Here is a 22099-nt window from a genome sequence, read left to right as displayed (position 1 = left end):
CTATTGGTTCTTCTTATCAAAAGTAACAGACTTGTCACTTCACGTTCCGGTCATTCAGTGACGTGACGTCACTAGGCACGCCCCCCGTGTTGCCGGCGGGACGTGACGTCACTAGGCGCGCCCCTTCGCGGTGCCTGTCGGCGGGGCCGCGCGACCAGCAGGAAACAACGGACACATCACCGCGTCAGAGGAACGCAGATCCTTCCGCCTCCGCCGTAAAGACTCACGGAGGAACATACTCAGGTAAGACTTCAGCGAGCGGGTTTAGGAGTTCAGGAGATCAGGAGAACTTGAACCAGGTCTGGATCTAGAGTTAGTTAAGTTAGTTAACTCACGGTAGAGTGGTTAGCCGGTGGGTCTGACGTTATGGCCGAGAGCGAACCGATCTGTGATCAGTAATTAGGATGTAATTCTATCTATTAGGTTATTATTAAGTTATTGTGTCCAAACTAAACCTACTAAACCTGATATGTGTTCCTGGTTGACTGGTTATGGTGCTCAGTAAACCACATGTAGACTCGCTGGTCATTAGAAAGTTGGAATGGAGCTCTTATGACCCGGGACCCCCTAGGACTTGAGTCCGGGACTCAGAGCTCTGATCCCTCACCCGTAGACCCGTAGCGATAAATTAACAAAGTCTGCGTCAAATTAGTGAATTAGTTTGTCGTTCTCCTTTTCTGTGGATCTGCTTGTTCTGGAGGACTGAAGGGCGGGGCGGGTTAGTTAGTACTATAGACCATTGGGTTAGTTTGAACTCGATCCGGTCCAGGTTGGGAGGTTAGTAGTTGTAGTTAGTGTTGTCTCTGCCGATTATTCCTTACCTGTTCAAACGGTTTAGTCAGTTTACTTCAAATCTAATGCAAAGTGAACCTGATGGACTCTATTGAAAACACTAATAAGTAAACAACAATATCTTTAATTCGGTCCCAGGAGACATGACATGAGATGTGTGATTGCCACATGGATTTCTAAGGGACATCATGGGGACATCAGGAATGTGTGGGGAAGGAAGTGTTGACTGTTGGACCAACCTCAGCGTTAGTCAACGTTAGTCAATCATCTGCCTGTCGTCATCAGGAGTGGAACAGAAGTCAGGGGGGAAGATTATTAGTCTGTGTTTCAGTTGGGCTATCAAGATGTCCTGGTTATGTCCTGGTTATGGGACTCGTGTCCTGGTTATGGGTTCCAGTCCATTTCTGTTGGTTTAGGTTCAAAACTCATCTCAACGTTTGAATTGGTATCCATGTTAAATGTATCTTTGAGTGCCTTTGCTTGACCTTGTGTGGTGGGGGTTTCATTCAGTCAGATGAAGGCTGCCAGATCTCACTGATTACATTCTTCTGAGCTAATGGACTATATTTGACTGGTTATGTACATTAATGTTGCTACTGGAACGTTGTCGTGGCAGCAAAAGCCGAAGTATGAAAGCATTGTGATGGAAGTTTGAGAGGTCTTTATTTTAATGATACATACATTTAGATTGTTCCGTATACACGGACGTATAAGATAGTTTTAGTAGGATATCATATTGGCTGACGATCACAAGAGTCCCATTTAAAGATGAACAGAGTGTAGTCAAGTCTCTGAAACCACGTCAACACAATCTTTCTGTGTTTACTTTGCAAAACAAAGTTCATTTTCTGCTATCTTTGCAGCTGTTATCATATGTTTGCAACTTTTCATCAGCTTTGTCGTTGTTTAAAGAACACTGGTCCACGGTTGTGTGTGTATATATTTCTGTATGTCATTTACATCACACGCACAACCACTAAAGCTGCTGGTTTTTCTCTTGTGGAACCCTGGATTCTGCAGCGCCTCATAACAAACCGGGATTAAGACAGCCAATCCCGGTCCAGTCCTGTAGTGACACAGCTCAGTTCCGTCTTAAATACTGTGTATTGTCACAGTGTGTGTACGATGGACGTAGGTCCATGTCGGTACAAGAGCCTAAAGATTGAGCTAAACCTCACGGAACACCGCCAGAGCCCAGTACGGCAACCTCGCGTTCTAGCTGAACTTTGTGACGAGGATTAGGACCTGGGCTCTCGCTCTTTATCCGGGCGCGTTAGATACAGGCTCGGCTAACGGATCAGTGACTGGAGGTGGAGGTGGAGCGACTGGGGAGTGACTCTGTTTCTCATCGTTCCTCCGCCCTTGGTGGAGGGTTGGTGGTGGAGGTGGTGGTGGTGTTGTGGTGTGGTGGAAAGTGGGTGAGGAGGTTCCACAGCAGAGAATGTTGGAATGTGTCTCTGGAGAGTGAAGTCAGGGTCTCTCCCCCCCCCCCCCCCCCCCCCCCCCCCCTCCCTCCCCTGTCATGGACCACGTCACAGACGGTGTTTCCCTTCATTATGTTCTGGAGGCCCCGTGATCAGGAGGAACAAACCCATTGTGTTGTTCCTAATACTGTGGAGCTGGTTCAGACTGACCCTGGGTTTTCTGTTTACCCATGATGTGGAGGACAGGGCAGTCCCATGGCCGACTCCGGGTCTGCTGTTTACCCCTGATGTGGTGGACAGAGCAGTCCCATGGGAGCCCTTCATGTCCCAGGACCTTGAGCTAAACTTAGCTAAACTAAGCTAAGCCAAGTCCCTTACAGGGCTCTGGAACTGCAGCAGGTTCTAGACATCCGGTTGGGGATCTGGAACTCGGGGTACCAGGACCAGAAGCGACGTCCAGGACATCAGTCCCTGGAACTGGAGGTGCTTCTCCCTAAACCATGCTGAGTTCTGGAACATTCCCCCTCGATTGCTGGAGGTATACACAGAGAACCGGTTGGCTTTGTGCCGATGCAGCAAACCTCCACACAGCTGTCGGCCCCGCCCCCTGTGGGGCACGGGAGGGGGGGGAGACTTTCACTCCACTGCAGGGGGGGAGACTGCAGTGGAGTGAAAGTCAAGGTCATGACCCCTCCACGCTCACAGAGGAAACTGATAACCTCAAGGTGTGTGTGTGTGTGTGTGTGTGTGTGTGTGTGTGTGTGTGTGTGTGTGTGTGTGTGTGTGTGTGTGTGTGTGTGTGTGTGTGTGTGTGTGTGTGTGTGTGTGTGTGTGTGTGTGTGTGAGAGACAGCTATATCAGAGCTCAGCCACTCTGAGTCTATTGGTCCTCATTTTTTCTGCCCGGGGACTGGACCCGATGTCCTGCTGTGCGGGTCTGAGAGGTGGGGCTCCAACCCCCTCTCATCCAGCCCTGCCTGCTCCACCTTCAGCCTGCTCCACCTTCAGCCTCCCTGGGAAACAAAGCAAGGAAATGGAAATAGACTCCATAATGGAGTGGATTCCACAGCCCCCCGGCCCAGGGCTAGATAAGCAGACTATTATGGGATGAGGACATGGAAGGAGAACTCATTTTTCAGTCCGGCTGTTGTTTTTCTTCCTGGTGTCATGGCAACGCGTTGTGTTTGGTGGAGCCTCAGGGCCAGAGGGGCATGAGGTAGAGTTTCACTGGCTCTGAGGGGGCACTGGGATGGTGGTTACTGACCAGTGGCTCTGGGCTGGTGGTTCCTGACCAGTGGCTCTGGGAGGACGGTTCCTTACCAGTGGCCACTGGGCCGGACAAAGGGAGATCCACTTAAAGCTCTTCATGTTGAAATAAAAAGTTATGTGTGGAGACACACTAGCATGTGTTCATGTTTAAATAGCTGAGAATGACAGTCAATGGAAGGTCTGTTCTAAAAGGAATGTCTTTTTCGCCGGGGGACAAGAATGATGTCCCCCGGCAACCATCATGATGACTGATCGAAAGTAAATGGTGTCTTAAGGGATTTTGAAGGACCCCGCTCTCTCCTCCACAAGGTGGTTTAACGCTAGAATTAATAAAAACAAAAATATATTTTTATGGTCTCCGCATGACTCCTTAGACCCGCGTCGCGTGACACCCACTTTATAAATATGAGGTGTCCATCAAACATTTTTCTATTTTACAATCTGGAGACAGGTGGCTAGTCCTACCTGCTCGTCATGTACCTCAATACCCCGCTCTGAATCAGCAGCTGCTAAAAATAAAGGCTGGATGTTAAATGGCACCCAAATACACAGGGTAGCAGACGTAATGGTGACTGGGTGCTGCTCTCCCACATACTCCCCTCAGTCATGGATGGATGGCTGCTCTCTGTCCATTTTGATCTTTCTTTCTTTCTTTCTTTCTTTCTTTCTTTCTTTCTTTCTTTCTTTCTTTCTTTCTTTCTTTCTTTCTTTCTTTCTTTCTTTCTTTCTTTCTTTCTTTCCACAGCCTTGAACTCAAGGTGCCTGGCCTTGATTTCAATGTCTTCATAGCCTTGAATCTGTGGCATTGCCGACTTTCAGTCTTGAATTCCAGACCTTTCTGGCCGGAGGTAGAAACGTGTTCTGGTCCGGCGAATCATCAACGACGACCAACTACTGTAATAGACAATCATATTCTGGTCCTTCTCCTGCCATCTTACCAATACATCATTCCTTGTGTGTACGCCTTTGCTTTGTGGCAGCGCTGTCGTTGGCTGGCGGTATAATAAAGGTCTGTTGGCCAACATCATGTTGCGGCGTTCCCCATGCGTTGACAGTAATGACCATATATTAACAGAAACGCCAGACATCAAGACTGAAATGGGACTGTGGAGCAGCCTAGAGCTACTGAGCTAGTATTGACTGAGGGATCACACATCTCAATAGCAGCTTATGGATTTTTTTACGTAATGCATTTCTTTACGAAGATATTGGATATTCAAAAAGATCTTCATGCTCTGTCGGAGGGGTGTGATGCAGTGAACCAGAGAAGCGGTCGCTGGTTTGAGGCCCGTGTGTCCAGGTGAACCGCAGGAGGGCAGCAGTCCTCTCTATTGGTATCGGACATCGCAGTGATGATCCATTTTGGAAACATAGCAGCATCTTAGGACGTTAGTGGTCGTTGTGGTATGTTGTTAGTTTTAGTTAATAACCTGGGAAATCATTATGGGGAAATTCTTGTGTGGCGTGGCAACTATCGCAGACAGAAAGAAAGAGCAACCGAAATGAGGACTGGAATACTCGCTGAGATTTGGACCATGTGTTCGATTATCCTATTTTGGTATTTCTTGCTTCCCAATTTCATGCTTTGATTTCAGTTCCTTTACAGCCTTTAATCGGTGCAATGCAACCACCTGCTGACGCTCAGAGCTCCAGGCTCGCCACCCCTCATTACCCCAGGCTGTAGAGCTCCAGCTCCAGGCCATCTACCCCTCATTACTCCAGGCTATAGAGCTCCAGGCCATCCACCCCTCATTACCCCAGGCTGTAGAGCTCCAGGCCATCCATCCCTCATAACCCCAGGCTGTAGAGCTCCAGGCCAGCCACACCTCATTACTCCAGGCTGTAGAGCTCCAGGCCATCCACCCCTCATTACCCCAGGCTGTAGAGCTCCAGGCCATCCACCCCTCATAACCCCAGGCTGTAGAGCTCCAGGCCAGCCACCCCTCATTACCCCAGGCTGTAGAGCTCCAGGCCAGCCACACCTCATTACTCCAGGCTGTAGAGCTCCAGGCCAGCCACACCTCATTACTCCAGGCTGTAGAGCTCCAGGCCAGCCACTCCTCAGGTGCCTCCACCACATCCTCCTCTTCACCACTCGTCTTCGTCTGGTCATGTCTGGTGTATTAGGGTGGTGTATTTTAGGGTGGTGTATATTTGGGACTAGTCACAGGGCGGCTGCAGCTCAAGTTACCATGCTGCTCCACATCTGAGCAGATGCTATTCCTGGAGATTTTAAGTTCTTATTTCGAGTCAGTGCATGATTTAAGCCAGTGACAGTGTCTGGCTAAAGTAAGCAATCCTCCCAGGATTTGATTCGCCTGAGTTGAGTTGTAAACAATATCCATCGATGCCGCGCCCGCTTTTTAAATTATGTGGGTTTTCTGGTTGCTTGGACGTTCATTCATAAAACACCAACACAGATACAACATGGATGTCAAGCGAACAGAGCTTTGTGTAATTGGATGCTACGTCAACCACACACGGAAACAGTTTACAGCGATCTTTATAGACTCAAATCTCATCCCAAATAATGTTGCTTTGGTCTTTAAATCAGGTTGGGTCTGATCCTTGCTCGACTGATTTGGTGTGCTATTGCTTGTTAGTTTAAGAAACCCAACTTCAAATAACATGTCACTATTTTGAAATGTCAAACCCTTTTTTTCAATGGAGTGCAGCTGACTACAGCTACTAACTAAGGAGTCATGTCTCTATTTCAGTTCCTTATTCTCAATTCCTAATTCCCCTCGCTGGTTATGATTTCACGGCCCAAGCAGCAGGCCGTGTCACATGGTCCTCCAGCTGTTACGCTATTGGCTGAATGAACTCCAGCCCTGGCGCGACTCATTGGGCTAACATCACTGTACGGTCCCTGTGGTGACAGAACAGCTATGAGGTAAAACACCGTACCATGGACATCAGCTCGAATCCCTTCCTGATTACAGCTGAGCCTTCACAGAGCTGCTTGATAACACAGAACGGAGGCTGGCTTTAACTGGGCCAGAGGTGAACGGGTTCTGGGGAGAGGGCTGTTATCAGGGGTGATTGGCCAATGGCTACTATTACTACTACTGTATTTAGTCACTGTGTAAACTCAGATACACAGTACCTTTCTACAGCCGCTACTCCGTCCCGCCCTCGGCACGGGGGCTCGCTGCAGGGCGGTTCGTTTCTGCCTGGAGAAACAAACTCACTCACACCATGCTTAGGCCTTCCCTTTGGCTGGTGTGCGTTTGTCTTTAGTGGGAGACTTCTTCCCACCTGGTCTTGACCACAAACGAAGGCTTCTCCGAGTCTACATCTGTACCCTGCTCGTCAGCCTCCCTGCTGCAGGTGCTCAATGCTTCCAGAACCGGTCTTTGATCCGAGGTTATTTGCGGTCGGAGAGGAAGGCATCGCCGTGTGATGTTTGTTTCCCCTGTTGCGTTCCACTTTCTGTTGCGTTTGATGTGTTGAATTCGTCGATGGAACCCACCGCGCTGTGCCCTTTTCAGTAGCCCTGGATGTATTTGTGGCGATATGTAGGGTGAGGTCTGGAGACAGCTGGCAGCAACATGTGCCGGACTCATCGTAGGCCTCAGCTCTCCTCGTCACAGATCCACATGAGCGGATGTAGGAGCCTGCATACTGTACAGTGTACACAGATACGTTACACCACCCAACTGTACCCCTTATAGACACATTTGGAGGATTATGGATGTAGAAACTAGGGATGAGTGTCCCACTGCTGGTCTATATGTGGGGTCCCCTGTATACCGACTCCCCTGTATGTGGGGTCCCTAACAGCGTCTCCTGAGTGAGTTGACAGTTCTAGCAGACCTAATGTTCCTGGGTACATTCTGTGTTTGCTGTTGCCTCAGATTTGAGAATTGTGAAGAAACACATGTTGTTCTCTCCTAGTGTCGACGGCAGGTCTGAACACAGTCGAGGATTCCGGTGTTGTGACAGTTGACGGGAGCTGAGTGATTCAGATGATTAGTTTTTTACCACACAGGCACACACACACAAAAACCTCACAACAACCCTCAAACTATTACGTGTGTGTGTGTGTGTGTGTGTGTGTGTGTGTGTGTGTGTGTGTGTGTGTGTGTGTGTGTGTGTGTGTGTGTGTGTGTGTGTGTGTGTGTGTGTGTGTGTGTGTGTGTGTGTGTGTGTGTGTGTGTGTGTGTGTGCGCGCGCGATGGGCAGAGTAAGAGCAGCAGGGTGGGGAGGATGGAGGAGTGTGAGGGATGTGGAGGAGCCATGGGGGGGGAACACTGTCTGCCCTTGTGCCTGGCTCCCGGGTCTGATGCCAGGCCAAGATCTAACGGAAGGCCCCCCCCCCCCCACGTTGTGGATCTCCGGGTGCTCACACACACACATGGATGGCTGTCTGGGGGCTGGAAGCGGATATAGACCCACCTGCGGCTCACATTATCATCCAGATCACACTCTCTCTCTCTCTTCCTTTCTCTGTTGGTGTGTGTGTGTGTCTCTGGTTGTGTAGCAGACACTCAGACACTTGTGTATGCAGAGCGACTAGCGGTTCATATTCATGTCATGAAGGAGCAGGTAGGACTCAAGGAATCCTCTTAACCCAGTGGCCCTCTTTCCTACCCCCTAGTCCCCTCTCTTCTCTCTCTCTCTCCTTCTCTCCCCCATCCTCCCTCTCTCTCCCCTCTTTACCATAAGTCTCTTGCCCCAATTGCTCCGTGTGTGTGTGTGTGTGTGTGTGTGTGTGTGTGTGTGTGTGTGTGTGTGTTTCTAGAATTTTCTTTTGTGTGTGGCATGCATCCTCGTAAAAGGATCCTGCCCTCTTGTTGGTTCCCACACCTGTACTGACAACATATCTGTGATGCTGTGGTTTTACTTCCTCATTCCCCACCTCTGAGGAATGCCGACATGTGTGAGCACCTGGTAGCTCCCAGAGATCTGTCGTGGGACGTTGCACATGGCGCAATCCATACTCATAACTATAACTATTAATATTTCCATGAGGCGTCCTTCCCAGAGTTGCCCTGTTTTATCTCATAGGTTAAGGCCGAGGGCAGCTGTTCACTCACTGGGTCTGGTATTCTTCAGTATTATCAGGAACCTGTGCTCTGTATTTTGGGTTGAAGAGCAGGCTGGGTATCGGTGTATGTTAACAGCAGACCAGTCGCCAAATTCCTCATTTATCAACAACATCCTGGCTTCAAATTTAATTTTAGATCACAGGTGTAATCTACAACACCTGTTATGGTTAGACTAACCCGAAACTGTGTGTGTGTGTGTGTGTGTGTGTGTGTGTGTGTGTGTGTGTGTGTGTGTGTGTGTGTGTGTGTGTGTGTGTGTGTGTGTGTGTGTGTGTGTGTGTGTGTGTGTGTGTGTGTGTGTGTGTGTGTGTGTGTGCGGCAGCGATGTCTTGCTTTATTTATTAGAATCTTTTTAAGATTCTTTCAAGATGGCGACATCATGCTCTCCCTAAGCCTATCCTGTGTGTGTTTCTGTCCTCAGGCCCTACACAGAGGGTAACCCAGGGCAACAGCAGCGATGTCGGGCTCCTACACTGACTCCATGACGGACGTCTCAAGTGACAGCTTCTGGGAGGTGAGTTCTGCGTAGACTCTACTCCCTCCGTTCAAACTTCTGTTCTTGTCTGTCACTCCACTGATCTGTCATCCATCCCTCTGCCTGTCATCTCTCCCTCTGTTTGTCCCTCCCTGCATCTCCTCCCCCCTCCCTGCGTCTCCTCCACCCTACCTGCGTCTCCTCCACCCTACCTGCGTCTCCTCCACCCTCCCTGCGTCTCCCCCCCCCTTCCTGGTCTCCTCCACCAGGTGGGGAACTACAAGCGCACGGTGAAGCGCGTGGACGACGGTAACCGCCTGTGCAACGACATGATGACGTGCCTGCACGAGCGCGCCCGCATCGAGAAGGGCTACGCCCAGCAGCTCACCGAGTGGTCCAAGCGCTGGAGACAGCTCATAGATAAGGGTAGGACACGCACACGCACGCACGCACACACAAACACTCATTCACTTAAAGCAATCAATACTACAAGCTCCCATTTATTCTAGTATTAAAAAGATGAGTCTATTTATTTGTCAGTTGATTGTCGGAACATGTATTGATTATAATGTATTATATATTTATTATTATGTATTATCAATTATTATTTGAATATAAATCAATACATGTTTACGTTTGTTGTCCTTGGGTCTTTAGAACCACTGATCTTTGACCTGGTGTTGATGTGGAACTGACCTTTGACCTGGTGTTGATGTGGGGTTCCTAGGGCCCCAGTACGGGACCCTGGAGCGGGCCTGGGGCGCGCTGTGCACGGAGGCGGAGAAGGTGAGCGACCTGCACATGGAGGTGAAGGCGGCGCTGATGGGCGAGGACTTCGAGAAGCTGAAGAACTGGCAGCGCGACGCCTACCACAAGCAGATGATCGGAGGCTACAAGGAGACCAAGGAGGCGGAGGACGGCTTCCGCAAGGCCCAGAAGCCCTGGGCCAAGAAGCTCAAGGAGGTGGGTGGGCTGCAACACCTCATGGGACTTAAGTAACAAACCAACCCAAAGGGACTTAAGTGACAATCTAACCGAAATGGACTTAAATGACAAACTAACCCAATGGGCCTTGAGTAACTGATCCAAAGGGACTTAAGTAACTAATACAAAGGGACTTTAGTAACTAATGCAAAGGGATTTAAGAGTAACAAACTAATCCGATGGGATTAACAAACGCATACCGATATGTCCCAACGGTGCAGGTGGGGGTGCGTAAGAAATGCCTACAGGTAGAATTTTGGGAACACCTTAACCAGTTGTGCAAGTATAACCGGCCCCGATATCTGCTAACTTCTCATTGGTAGGTTTTATTTTGATATTATGGTTTCTTTTCATGGATTTGTTGATGTGATCATGAAAACTTTCATTACATTATTATTGTGTATTCTTTTGGTTCTTTTAGCATGAAATGTTAAAGCTCTTTGTCATGGAAGGCCCCAGTAACGTGGTCATTATGTTACATTAGGCCCCAGTATCATGGGCATTAGGCCAATGAAGATCCCTAACAACATTGACACAACTCTAATGCCAAATGAGTGCACGCTTAGGAACTCTACCTCAGAATACGCTCAGAGTGTACCGTGTTCATATGACTGAGCAGAGCCTTAGCCGGTGATTACCCAGCTCACCGCCCCTCTGTGCGCCTGACTTCATGCTCCTGACTCAACGTATTGTCTGTGTTTGTTTTCTCTACTCCATGACGACCTCCACACAGCAGAGCTGCCACAGCCTTTCTTAGCGTCCGCTACACACCCCTCTATCTCCTTAAAGGAACAATAGAAACGATATTCTGGGATGTTTTGGTCAGACCGTTTATTGTGAGGTTCCTCACTGTCTGTGGATATTTCTGGTGGAACAGAGGGTCTAGTGCTGATGCCTAACAGCAAGAAGGTCCTCGGTTAAAAACCTGACTGGACCTTTTCTGTTTGGAGTAAACGTCTGCAGTGAACTTCTATGTCCAAAGAACGTGTGTAGGAGTTTATGTTGGGGTGTAATGCTCTTAATCAGAAGGCATGGTGCGATATGTTATTGGATAAGCCACTTTGTGAAGCCTTAAGAGAGACATAGAGATGTAATATCCTTTACAAAATAAGTTGGACCGTAACCTAGTCACCAATTAAAACTCAATTTAGCCATGCCTCACATGAAAAACACTGGTGCCGTTTCAGACACACCAATTTATTTATTCGATACGTATCCCTAAAATAATGACAAATGATTTCACAGTGTGTCTGTGAACGCTCGCTGTCTGGAGGCAGAGCTCATCACGCTAGCAGCCGTGACCACTGAGCCATAGGCAACAGAACTTTGAGCCTTTTAGGAGACACTTTCCTCCAAAGGGTATCTTTGGTATAAATGAAGTCAGTTTGACAATGAGGACATCTTGGATCAAGGAAGCCTACAGGCTGTTTCCATCGGGCTCCTCGCTCCCCCCCCCCCAGACCTTGTTTGCATCCTACCAATCACAACAATGTGGCCCTGCAACAACCTGTATGCAAACTACAATACATAGAAACAAGTTCAAGCCTCCCAGTAGAAGCAGCTTTTCTCTTTCCTTTGGCATTTGATGATCAGAATATTGGAATTCACAGCGACCAGCTGTGTAGGTGAGGATGAGGAGTGATGATGATGATGATGACGCCGGTGACCCTGCAGGTGGAGACGATGAAGAAGGCGCACCACGTGGCCTGTAAGGAGGAGAAGCTGGCCACCAGCCGGGAGAACACGGGCAAGATGGAGAACAACCCCGAAACCCAGAAGAAGCTTCAGGACAAGGTGGAGAAGAGCCAGCAAGAGACAGAGAAGGTTAGGAGACCACCTTCTGGGTAACACTGTAACCTGAGGCGTTTCTGATTGGCTCTCACCGGGGGACGGCTTTGTAATGTTCTTGTGATATTACTGGAGCTGACGGATCATAATGCTGGCTACACCAGTGCCCTCTCAGGTCAAAGGTCATTCCCGCGTCTGTGTTCTGATTGGCTGTCATTGGTGTCAGGTGATGTCATTTTCCGAGGTGATTTAAGCTGAAAATGTGTCTGTGAAAGTTGGACATAAATGGAGTTCATTCAGTCCACAGGAAGCCATCAGGAAACCAGAATCACAGTATTGTTCAGGAAAAACGGGAACACAATTAAATTCTCGTCTCTACTGGATGATTGCAGTGATTGCAGTGCGGCGGTTTGGTGCAGATTAGGACTCTATTCTTTAGTTTATGTGTGTATAATTGCAGTATATCAACACGTGTGTATACCGGTACTCTATTCCCTTATGTTTCATCTGTGACCCACAGAGTGAAGTAAACAGACCTTTAATTTGCATTTGACTCTTTCACGGATCCTTGTCTGATTTGATTGGCTCGGTCTGGTCCTCAGTTTGATCCAGTCTGATACGGTCCGCTCTGGTCTTAGCCGGTCTGTTCTGGTTTGAACCCTCCAGACTCAGGAGCGCTACGAGAAGTCCCTTGACGAGCTGGACAAGCTGACGCCGCAGTACATGGAGAACATGGAGCAGGTGTTCGAGCAGTGGCAGCAGTTTGAGGAGAAACGCATCTCCTTCTTCAAAGAGCTGCTGCTGGAGGTCAAACAGCACCTCGACCTCTCCTCCAATCACAGGTCAGACCCCTCACCCTCCTCCAATCACAGGTCAGACCCCACATCCTCCACCAATCACAGGCCAGACCCCTCACCATCCACCAATCACAAGCCAGACCCCACACCCTCCAACAATCAAAGGTCAGACCGACATCCTCCCACCAATCACAGGTCAGACTCCACACCCTCAACCAATAACGGGTCAGACCCCCACACCTTCAACCAATCACAGATCAGACCCCACACACTCTTCACCAATCCGACCTTACAGAGCCAGTGTGTTAAAGGTGAGCTGGAGCTGCAGGCCGGGTGGGTCTGCCCCCAGGGACGTTTGGGGGGTGAAGGTAGAGGCCACTTCTCATTAACAATAGATGGCCGTGGAGTGGAACAGCTCCTAGCTCCTCCCGCTCCATCGTTAGCAGCTCCTTAACGAGGTCCATTAGGGAGCCGGTTGCCTTTTGTTGTGGAACAACACGACCGGCCCGCTCTCACCCCAGCATCCAACCCAGCTGGACGCACAGCACAGGGCCTACCCCCCCTCCCAGAGGCTGAATCCCTCCCCCTCTCCCTCCTGACCCTCTCCCCCCCCCCCCCCTCTCTGCCCCCAGGTTCCAGACGACCTACCACAACCTCCAGGACACGCTGACGGCCGCCGACGCAGAGGAGGACCTCAAGTGGTTCCGCTCCAACCACGGCCCCGGCATGCCCATGAACTGGCCCCAGTTTGAGGTACCGGCCTGGGGGGGGGAGGAGTGACGGGAGGAGTGGGGGTGTAGCTTCGGGAGCTGTAATGTTGGGAGCTGATACCGGGAGACTGGTGCATCCTGTTGGACGCCCTCTTTTTAATCGTGATAGATTCTTCTTAACGTATTGGGAGATGTGCTGAACGGTTCAGAATTCACAACCACCAAATTTAAATCCAGCTCCCCCTCTATTCTGGTTTGTGTTTTTATTTCAATCCTTTTAATAATTGGTCGTTTACTAACCCTTTGTTTTATCCTTCCCCCCCCCCCCCCCCCCCCCCCCCCCCGCCTGTCTGACAGACTTTGGCCTCATCCCCCCCCCGCTCCTCTAAGAGGTGGTCCGTCGTAGTGAGTTGAGCACGGACTGAACCATTACCCTAGATATTGGAGGGGGTGGGTGTGGGTGTGGGTGTGTTGGTGTGTCTTTGCCGTGTCTGTGTGACTTCTCTTCCTATGGTAGTGGGGTCATGGTGGGATCATGGTGGGATCTTCTGGTCCCTGGGTCATGTGACGTCACCTCTTCCTGTCCCGCCTGCCTGTAGCCTCAGACGTTTCTTGTTCGCTAGCATTCCCAACCGACCACTCCCCCAGTTCATTCCTGACCCTTTGACCCCTTAGATTCCAAACTTGCCCCCCTCCTGACCCCTCTCTGTGGTCCCTTTAGACTGTAACGGTCGGGTCACATGACGTCCCCTGGTGACATGCTGATGTCACATGACTCCACCAGGTCACCCCTGAGGGTTTCAGTAATGCTCCTCTGTCCTGTCCATCAGGATCTATCAAAGGCCATCAAAGTGTATATAAGGAGTTGTTTTGGTCCCCCCCCACTTGGGCCCACATCAACACCGGCCGGCGTGTGACTCCAGGCTCTTCCTATCTGTACTACTGGGGATGCGTGTCGCTGAGGGGCTGTACGGGTCAGGGCTCCTCTTGCTCTCGGAGCTAGGCTGTGGGACAGGGGTTTAAACCCAGAGCCTTTTGGCTGGTGGTCCAACACACCTACCTGCTAGAGTCCAGACGACCCTGCCCCCAAGCATCGGGCGTTGGTGCTTTGGGCTCCCTCCCCACCCAGCTGGGAGGAGAGGGCGGGGTGACGCTCTGTCTCAACCCAACGCACCTAACGCACCGTGCTCAGCCCCGGGCCGAGATCACATCCCTGGGTCAGATCCCTGGGGGTGCTGCCTGGGTCTCCTCCTTCTCCTCCTTCCAGGCCTGCTCTATATAAAGGACCACACTCTGCCTTTTAGCCGGTTTCCCTCCACTGCTCAGGTGTAAACGGTGGGAGATGTGCTCTGTGCTGTGCCAGGTTCACCAGACGTTGAACCCGGGGGGCTGTGTTGAGCAGCACTTGGTGTGTGTTGCACATGCTTGTGGTGTTCCTTCCACGTGTCTTTTAAAGGAGGACGTATACTTCTGTGTCGGAGAGCCGCTGGTGGGTACGCAGTGGGTCTCCATGTCCCCCAGACAGCTATGAGGAGTTCTGATTTCATCATCTCATCTCTTTGTTGATCACTTTTGCAAGTGATCAATATTATCTAAAGATAATGGAAAACTTGTTTGATTTAAGTAAATCACATGAACGCCCAAACGTACGGCGAAAGCACGGATAAATTGTGTAACTGACTCAAAGCAAAAGTATAATTTTTTTTTTTTACAAAATGGTCCGTGAGAGACAAAGACCTGCCGCCTAACCCGAGAGGGCTGATGAACCCAGAACTATACCCCCTTCTGAAGCCCCTCTACCCAGAACTATACCTCCTTCTGAAGCCCCTCTACCCAGAACTATACCGCCTCCCTGAAGACCCAGAGTCTTGTGCTGACCCTTGACCCCTGACCTCTGCTCTCCCCAGGCCTGGTCGGTGGACCTGAACCGGACGCTGAGCCGCAGGGAGACCAAGAAGAAGCCGACGGACGGCGTGACGCTGACCGGGATCAACCAGACGGGCTCGGACCAGTCGGTGGCGCCGGTCAAGACCAGTGGCAGGTAGAGAGAGAGAGGGGGGGAGGGGGAGAGAGAGAGAGAGAGAGGGAGAGAGAGAGAGAGAGAGAGAGGGAGGGAGAGAGAGGGAGGGAAGGAGAGAGAGAGAGAGAGAGAGAGAGAGAGAGAGAGAGAGAGAGAGAGAGAGAGAGAGAGAGAGAGAGAGAGAGAGAGAGAGAGAGAGAGAGAGAGAGAGAGAGAGAGAGAGAGAGAGAGAGAGAGAGAGAGAGAGAGAGGGGGAGAGAGAGAGAGAGAGAATTGAACGTAGATCGAACACCTGATACAGCCTCCACATAGTGGGATAAAATACGCCCTATTTGACGTTGATTTTGATGAATTCATGTCTACAATGAAGCGTAGTGTTCGCCTTCCACATGCGCACGCACACACACACACACACACATTACAATGCACAAAATCCTAATGCCAGCCCCCCTGGTGAGCACCACTCAAGCAGAGGTGCTGCGCTCTAACCCTCCCACCTCCTAAACCAGGGGGGAACCCCCCAGAACTGTTGTATAGCCATCGGTTGAACGCAGGCGCCACGGCCCAACCCTTCCTGATCCTGTGAGATACGGCCCCCTGAGAGGCTCTGACACGAGGTTCTCACACCATCACAGACCGGTTCAGACCTGCTGGGAGTTTGGTGTTCGCTGCATCTAATCAGATGTCGGATGTTTGCTGCATATGTTGACATTGCCTTTTGAATTAGAATACATTATGCAGGTACATTATGCAAAATGTTTTAGTCTGAGATGTCAACACATTGTGTTATGCAGAGACTTCTCTGTAGCTGCAGGGCTCTGTGTGTCTCTGTCTTTGGATCTGAGTAGCGCACAGAAACCTCTTCAGGTAAGCCCTGGGGGTTGGGGGTTCTCTGGGGGTTTGCAGAGAGGGGGAGGAGGAGATGTTTTGACTACATTTTGACTGGCGCTAGCTTGAAAACGCAAATCTTGCTTATTGTACCTTTTTAATAAAGTTGCCTCCAGTTCTACGTAAGAATGTTAAGGAGGAAGCTGTTGGGTGGATTCTGGACGGACAGCCAGCCCTTTAGGGGCGGGATGGGATCCATGAAATAGATTTCAGATTCCAAAGCTAATGTTTCCCCGGAGGTCACCTGAGAGGTCTAACCTGCCGGACTGACCCCTGTAGCCACACAGTGAGAGAACCCAAGACAGCGTTTGTGCGGTGCACCTTGTCCTCTCCTTGGTTCGGTGCAAACCGTTTCTTCCCTCTAATCATGAAGGTTGGACTTTCTAAAGGAACCAACGTGGTCTGAGGTTGTATCGGTGGCCTCCTGCCAAGTCGCCCCCTCAGACGCTATTGCTTGGTGTGGGGGGCACGGTGCTCCAGGATGTGTTGAACTAAGAGCTCCCCGGCGTAGCAGGGCTTGGTGAATATGCTGGCTCTTCTCCTGTGACTAGGAGCCGGGGGAGTTTCCTCCAGTCGGCTCATAGCTCGGAGTAATGTTTATGAATTGATGTGCTGGCGTTCCTCTGGTGGCTCTGGAGCTTCGCCCTCCTGTACTGACGCTGGCACGGCAGGCTCAGAATAGCGTGGACCTAACCTCACTCAACCACGGAAGGAATCGCATGTCATTGAAGGGGTGTTCAGGTTTGATTCCCACCAATGATCCTATCCTACGTATAGTTCCAACCTTAACTCTCCCCTGTTCCCGGTCCTTCCTTAAGGGCACACAAAGCCTGTTCAAACACATGTACCGGAACTCTCTCTCAGTGCTACAAAGAGATCTGTGTGTTCAGTAGTCCTCGAGTCCTTTGGTTGTAGCCTTGAGTGGTCTGTAGTCGTACTCCTTATCGGCACTTTGTCTGTTTAACATTACCGAGTCCTTGAGCTCCGGTGGTTTAGCAGAATGTGTTGCAAACAGCGACACCGCGTCACGTGACCTCTGTGGCAACAAGTTCTGCCGCGCATTGCATTGTGGGTATGATTAATGATTAGTGTTTACTCCTTGCGTAATAGGTGTTTTTGTGTTGACATCTACTTATTCAAAACATATTATGTTGTCTGTAGGTATATCCCCGTCTTTACTTGTTGAATACATGATGTGTTTGAGGCTTACCGTCTCAGACACACACACAACCTGTCCCTCGGTTGAAAAATGTCCTCATTCACTGTTTACCGTCCAGAACTCCTCGTCGCTCCTATCCCCCACAGTAGGAGTCAGAGCTCAGGTCGGGACTCACCTCAGATGAGTTCCTGCCACGCTCTGCTGTGTGTGTCTTTGTCTGGTCTTTCTTTTATGTGTACGTGTGTTTGTATTTCTGTGTGTGTGTGTGTGTGTTTGTATTTGTGAGTGTGCGTTTGTATTTCTATGTGTGTGTATGTATTCTGTGAGTGTGTGTGTGTGTGTGTTCTGTGTCCTGTGTGTGTGTTCTGAGGGGCAGATGTGCTGTGTCTGTGTACTATATTGTGTGTTCTGTGTTTCGTTGCGTACTCGTGTCTCACCCCTCCCACCGCTGTCTCCTGTCAGTCTGAGCGCGCCCGTTAAGACGGCGCCGGCGGGGTCGAACCCCTTTGAGGATGAGGATGAGGGGCTAGAGGAGGAGCAGGAGGAGGAGGAGATGGAGGAGGAGGAGGAGGAGAAGGAGGTGAAGGAGACGAAGAGCGAGGAGAATCGCATCACGGTGGAGAAAGAGGATGTGAAAACGTTGGTGACAGGAACCCCCCCCCTCGCCTTGCCTCCCCACCCCTCCCTCCTCTCCCCCCCTTGCCTCCCCTCCCCACCCCTCCCTCCTCTCCCCCTTCTGTTCTGTCGTTCTTCAGCAGAAGAGAAGTTACTCCTCTTCTTCCCCTCTTCATCCTCTCTTCGTCTTCAGCGCGTTTTTGCCTCTCTCTCTCGTCCGCGGGTTGTCTCGTTCCCCTTTCCATTCTCATCTGTCCCTGTTTACACACACACACACACACACACACACACACACACACACACACACACACACACACACACACACACACACACACACACACACACACACACACACACACACACACACACTTATACTTTGGCCATCCACAGGCACATACACCCAGATGCACATCTTTATATAGATATATTTATACATACAAAAGCATGCAGGCGCCCACACTCACAGGTGTTTGTTCTGCATGGTCTGGAAACACCGTTGCATCCAAACCCCCCCCTGTTCCTCACCACTCCCTGCCTCCCCCCACCCCCCCCCCAGGTCCCGGCTGATAGTTCATGTGATCACGTTCGCATGTGTCTGCTTTGGTAATAAAAACAAATCAATCTTTTTGTTCTAATGGTCAGATCGGGTTATCTCAATGGAACTCAAATTTTATTGATTTATTCTTAGAGAATACAATTCTCAATAATTTTCTAATTTTCTTGAATTCTCAGTCATTTGTCAGGTGAGAACTTTGACTGCACCTTTTGAACTGTTTAAGCAGCTCAAATATTATCTTAAGGCAGGTGAGGACGGTTTAAGGCCCGCCCTCTGTCAACAGCACGTCAACAGCTTCTTGATTGATTGACAGATGTACCAAGAGCTCTATGGGTAGAACCCTGATCTGACCGGTAACGATCTCCTGGTGGGCTGCTTGTTGTGTTCAATGTCCTTCAGTCCGACCTCCTCAGACAGTGACGGCGCTCATTGGTGTGTGTGTCTGGCGCCCTCTTGTGGACAAATACCAACCACACTATCAGCCGCTCTCATGCTTCATCCTCCCTGTTCGTTTTGGAATCTCTGTTGTTGTGTCAGCATCGTACGCGTGTCTCCTTCGAAGCTCTTGCAGGTGCATCAGTGCAGTTCTGTTTGTCCTGTGTGTTGGTTCTTTCAAAATGGCTGCCTGCATCCTCAGCACGTTGCCTTGTTTCTCCCGCGGGGAGCCGGACACGGCGTTTGGACAGCTTTGGTGTTTGCGTGTGTGGCTGTGTGTGCGTTACTCTTGACTTGGTGCTCTGTTTCTATATCCGGTTCTCTAACTCTTCTCATGTGGCTGCTTCTGCGACCGGCTGACCTGGGCCGTCGGTGTATTCTCAACACGATCTCAACCACGGATGGAAGCGGCTCCTCTGATTGGCTCTCTGTCTTGTGCTCGTCCAGTGCCAGCAGCACGGAGAAGTCCCCCGATTGGTCGGACGAGGACAGCGGCGCCAACCCCTTCTCCGCCAACGGGGAGGGGAATCCCTTCGAGGCGGAGACGCCGGCGTCCCCTGAGATCTCGGTGCCGGTGCGGGCGCTGTACGACTACGAGGGACAGGAGCAGGACGAGCTGAGCTTCAAAGCAGGTGGGAGGGGTCGATAGTTGGACCACCTGGAAACGGTGACCACAGTCACCCCTCCCTCTATCTCTACCGCCTGCCCTAACCCTCTGACCCCTTCCAAATCGTTAAACCCTCCCCCTAACCCTACCACCTCCCCTAACCCTCTAACCCTACCACCTCCCCTAACCCTCTAACCCTACCACCTCCCCTAACCCTACCACCACCCCTAACCCTCTAACCCTACCACCACCCCTAACCCTCTTACCCTAACCCTCTTACCCTACCACCTCCCCTAACCCTCTTACCCTAACCCTCTTACCCTACCACCTCCCCTAACCCTCTAACCCTACAACCTCCCCTAACCCTCTTACCCTAACCCTCTTACCCTAACCCTCTTACCCTCCCACCTCCCCTAACCCTCTTACCCTCCCACCTCCCCTAACCCTCCCACCTCCCCTAGCCCTACCGCCTCCTCTAACCCTCCCGACTCCTCCATCAAGCTGGCTGAACCTGAGTACCCGGTAATGACCCGTCCCCCCTCCCCCCCCCTCCCCAGGGGACCAGCTGACTAAGATCGGCGGTGAGGACGACCAGGGCTGGTGCAGGGGACGGCTGGAGGACGGGCAGGATGGGCTGTATCCCGCCAACTACGTGGAGGACCTCCCCTAGACCCCCACCACCGCCACCGCCTCCTCACCCCCGCCCGAGGGCGGAGGAGGCGGGGTAGAGAGAATTGAGCAGAAGAGATGGAGGAGGAGGTGCTGAAAAGGACCCCCCCCTATGATTATTTTTTTTGGACCCTACTACCCCTGCAGGGCGGGGTGGGGGAGAAAGGGGGAGTAGAGGATGGGAGGTGGACTGATCAGAGAGGTCCGCAAAACACAGAAAAAAAAATATATATGGACGAGTTCAGATGCTGTTTCCTTCTTACAACCGCTGTACAAAAGCAGAGAGAGAAAAAGTTCACAACACGCACTGCAAGGCACCTCAGGAGGTCAAAGGTCACGAGGAGGCTCCCAGCGGGCCCCGGAGGTCATCGTTTGCTGTTACAGAAGCGTCGCTGAGTCCCGTTCTCCCTGCGACGCCCAGTAGAATACAGTGTGAGTTTATATATTGCTTAAAAGAAGAAACACTGGTTCTGCAGTCGTTAGAATCCTCTCGTCAGGAGCTTTGGTTTTATCCGCTATTATCTGTTTTTATTCAGTCTCAGAAAAAGATACCATCACATTTTCCCAGTGCGTTTTTTGTTGAACTTTCTCCTTCATACAAGAAGCATTTTGAGTTTCCTCTGATGATGATGATGGTTAGACATCTTCATCACAACAGGTGGCCCTTAGACGATGAATTACAACCAATCGTATCGTCTCCCCGCCGCCACTGGCCAATCACCACTGAATGTACGCTCACTGATTCCCGTCATTGGCGCCTCTTGATTGTACACTTTTTATTTAATCCTCATTGTGTTCTGAAGTTGTGTTTCAGCTGTCTTCTGTTACACTTCTAGTAAAACTATGGTTAAATTCCCCCCAGGCCAAACCTGCTGGAGTGTTTGGCTCCAATCCGATGTTTATCCGTTTGTTCAATCCCCCTAAACCCGTCCTCACCTCACCTCTCCTCTCACGACCTCGTCGTTCTTCTCACTTGAATCCCCTCATGTTTGTTGTTGCACTGGACGTCAGAAGGCCAAGACACGAGGAATCTTCTAGAAACTGCATTATTGTTATTATTATTTTAGAAATGTTACAATTCAAGTCTTGTAAGGTTTAGCACGAGCCTGGGGAGCAGAGGCTGCCGGCTCGACTGTAAATAGCGTAGATTTCTATGATCAAAACAAGCAAGATCAGGTCACATTGGTTCAGAGATTGAAGACTTAATTTAAGATATGCCGAAAGTGCTTTTGTTTCGACTCCACTGTTGGAATGCTGTGATCAGAAAATCAATTTGTAAAATCAATGTTTTATTACAAATGCCTCCATGAATTTATTTTTATAAATGTTATTTTTTTCATATATTTCGCGGATGGGTACAATTCTGATTTAATCGATTGCCTGATACTGCCCGACTATATGGACAGATATTTAAAATTTCCTTAATGTTCTCTGATATAAAATAACAGGTGTATAGGTTGATCAGTTGGAACGGCCTAGAGTCTTTGATCAACATGATTGGTTCGTTGTACTGATTCTTCAAATATGTTGGTTTCAGAACTGTTGAAATTGATTGCAAACCAATATTTAGAAACATGATCTTCATTTGAGGCCTCTCACTGCGGTAGGAAATGCAGTCGTTTGTTTTTAGATACTGAGACGAAGAGGAGGTGCTCAGCTGTCTACAGAGCACAGCTACGCTTTACTTGCACAACTTCAGTTTGTCAATGTTGTACCACAACATATAAATAAATGTAACGAGTATGTTTCTTGTCCTTTTATTTTCTATATCCCCGTGTGGCCCGGGGGGAAAAACATTTGGTTAATCATTATTATTTTTTAATTTAATTGATGCATACATACGTCATAAGCCAATGGAAAA

General features: G+C 50.1%; 1 protein-coding gene across 4 annotated transcripts; it reads left to right on the top strand.

The window, feature by feature from the left end:
• Positions 1-130: 130 nt before the first annotated feature.
• pacsin2 (protein kinase C and casein kinase substrate in neurons 2) lies at positions 131-22006 on the top strand. Of its 4 annotated transcripts, XM_056577953.1 has the most exons (12): positions 131-243; positions 8957-9049; positions 9280-9436; positions 9738-9973; positions 11669-11818; positions 12449-12624; positions 13212-13332; positions 13647-13694; positions 15197-15330; positions 17819-17995; positions 19410-19594; positions 20127-22006. In XM_056577953.1, the coding sequence occupies exons 2-12, from the start codon at positions 8993-8995 to the stop codon at positions 20237-20239; spliced, it is 1554 nt and encodes a 517-aa protein (XP_056433928.1). In that variant the 5' UTR covers positions 131-243; positions 8957-8992; the 3' UTR covers positions 20240-22006. The 4 variants fall into 4 exon arrangements, with proteins under 4 accessions (XP_056433928.1, XP_056433929.1, XP_056433931.1 ...); XM_056577954.1 differs by lacking the exon at positions 13647-13694 and having other exon boundaries at positions 133-243; positions 20127-22005; XM_056577956.1 differs by lacking the exon at positions 17819-17995 and having other exon boundaries at positions 133-243; positions 20127-22005.
• The last annotated feature ends 93 nt before the right edge of the window (positions 22007-22099 follow it).

This window comes from Gadus chalcogrammus, chromosome 19 (genome assembly GCF_026213295.1).
Source record: "Gadus chalcogrammus isolate NIFS_2021 chromosome 19, NIFS_Gcha_1.0, whole genome shotgun sequence".
Taxonomy (NCBI): Eukaryota; Metazoa; Chordata; class Actinopteri; order Gadiformes; family Gadidae; genus Gadus; species Gadus chalcogrammus.
Note: the sequence above shows the minus strand (reverse complement) of the source record. Positions and strands in the feature narration are given on the sequence as shown.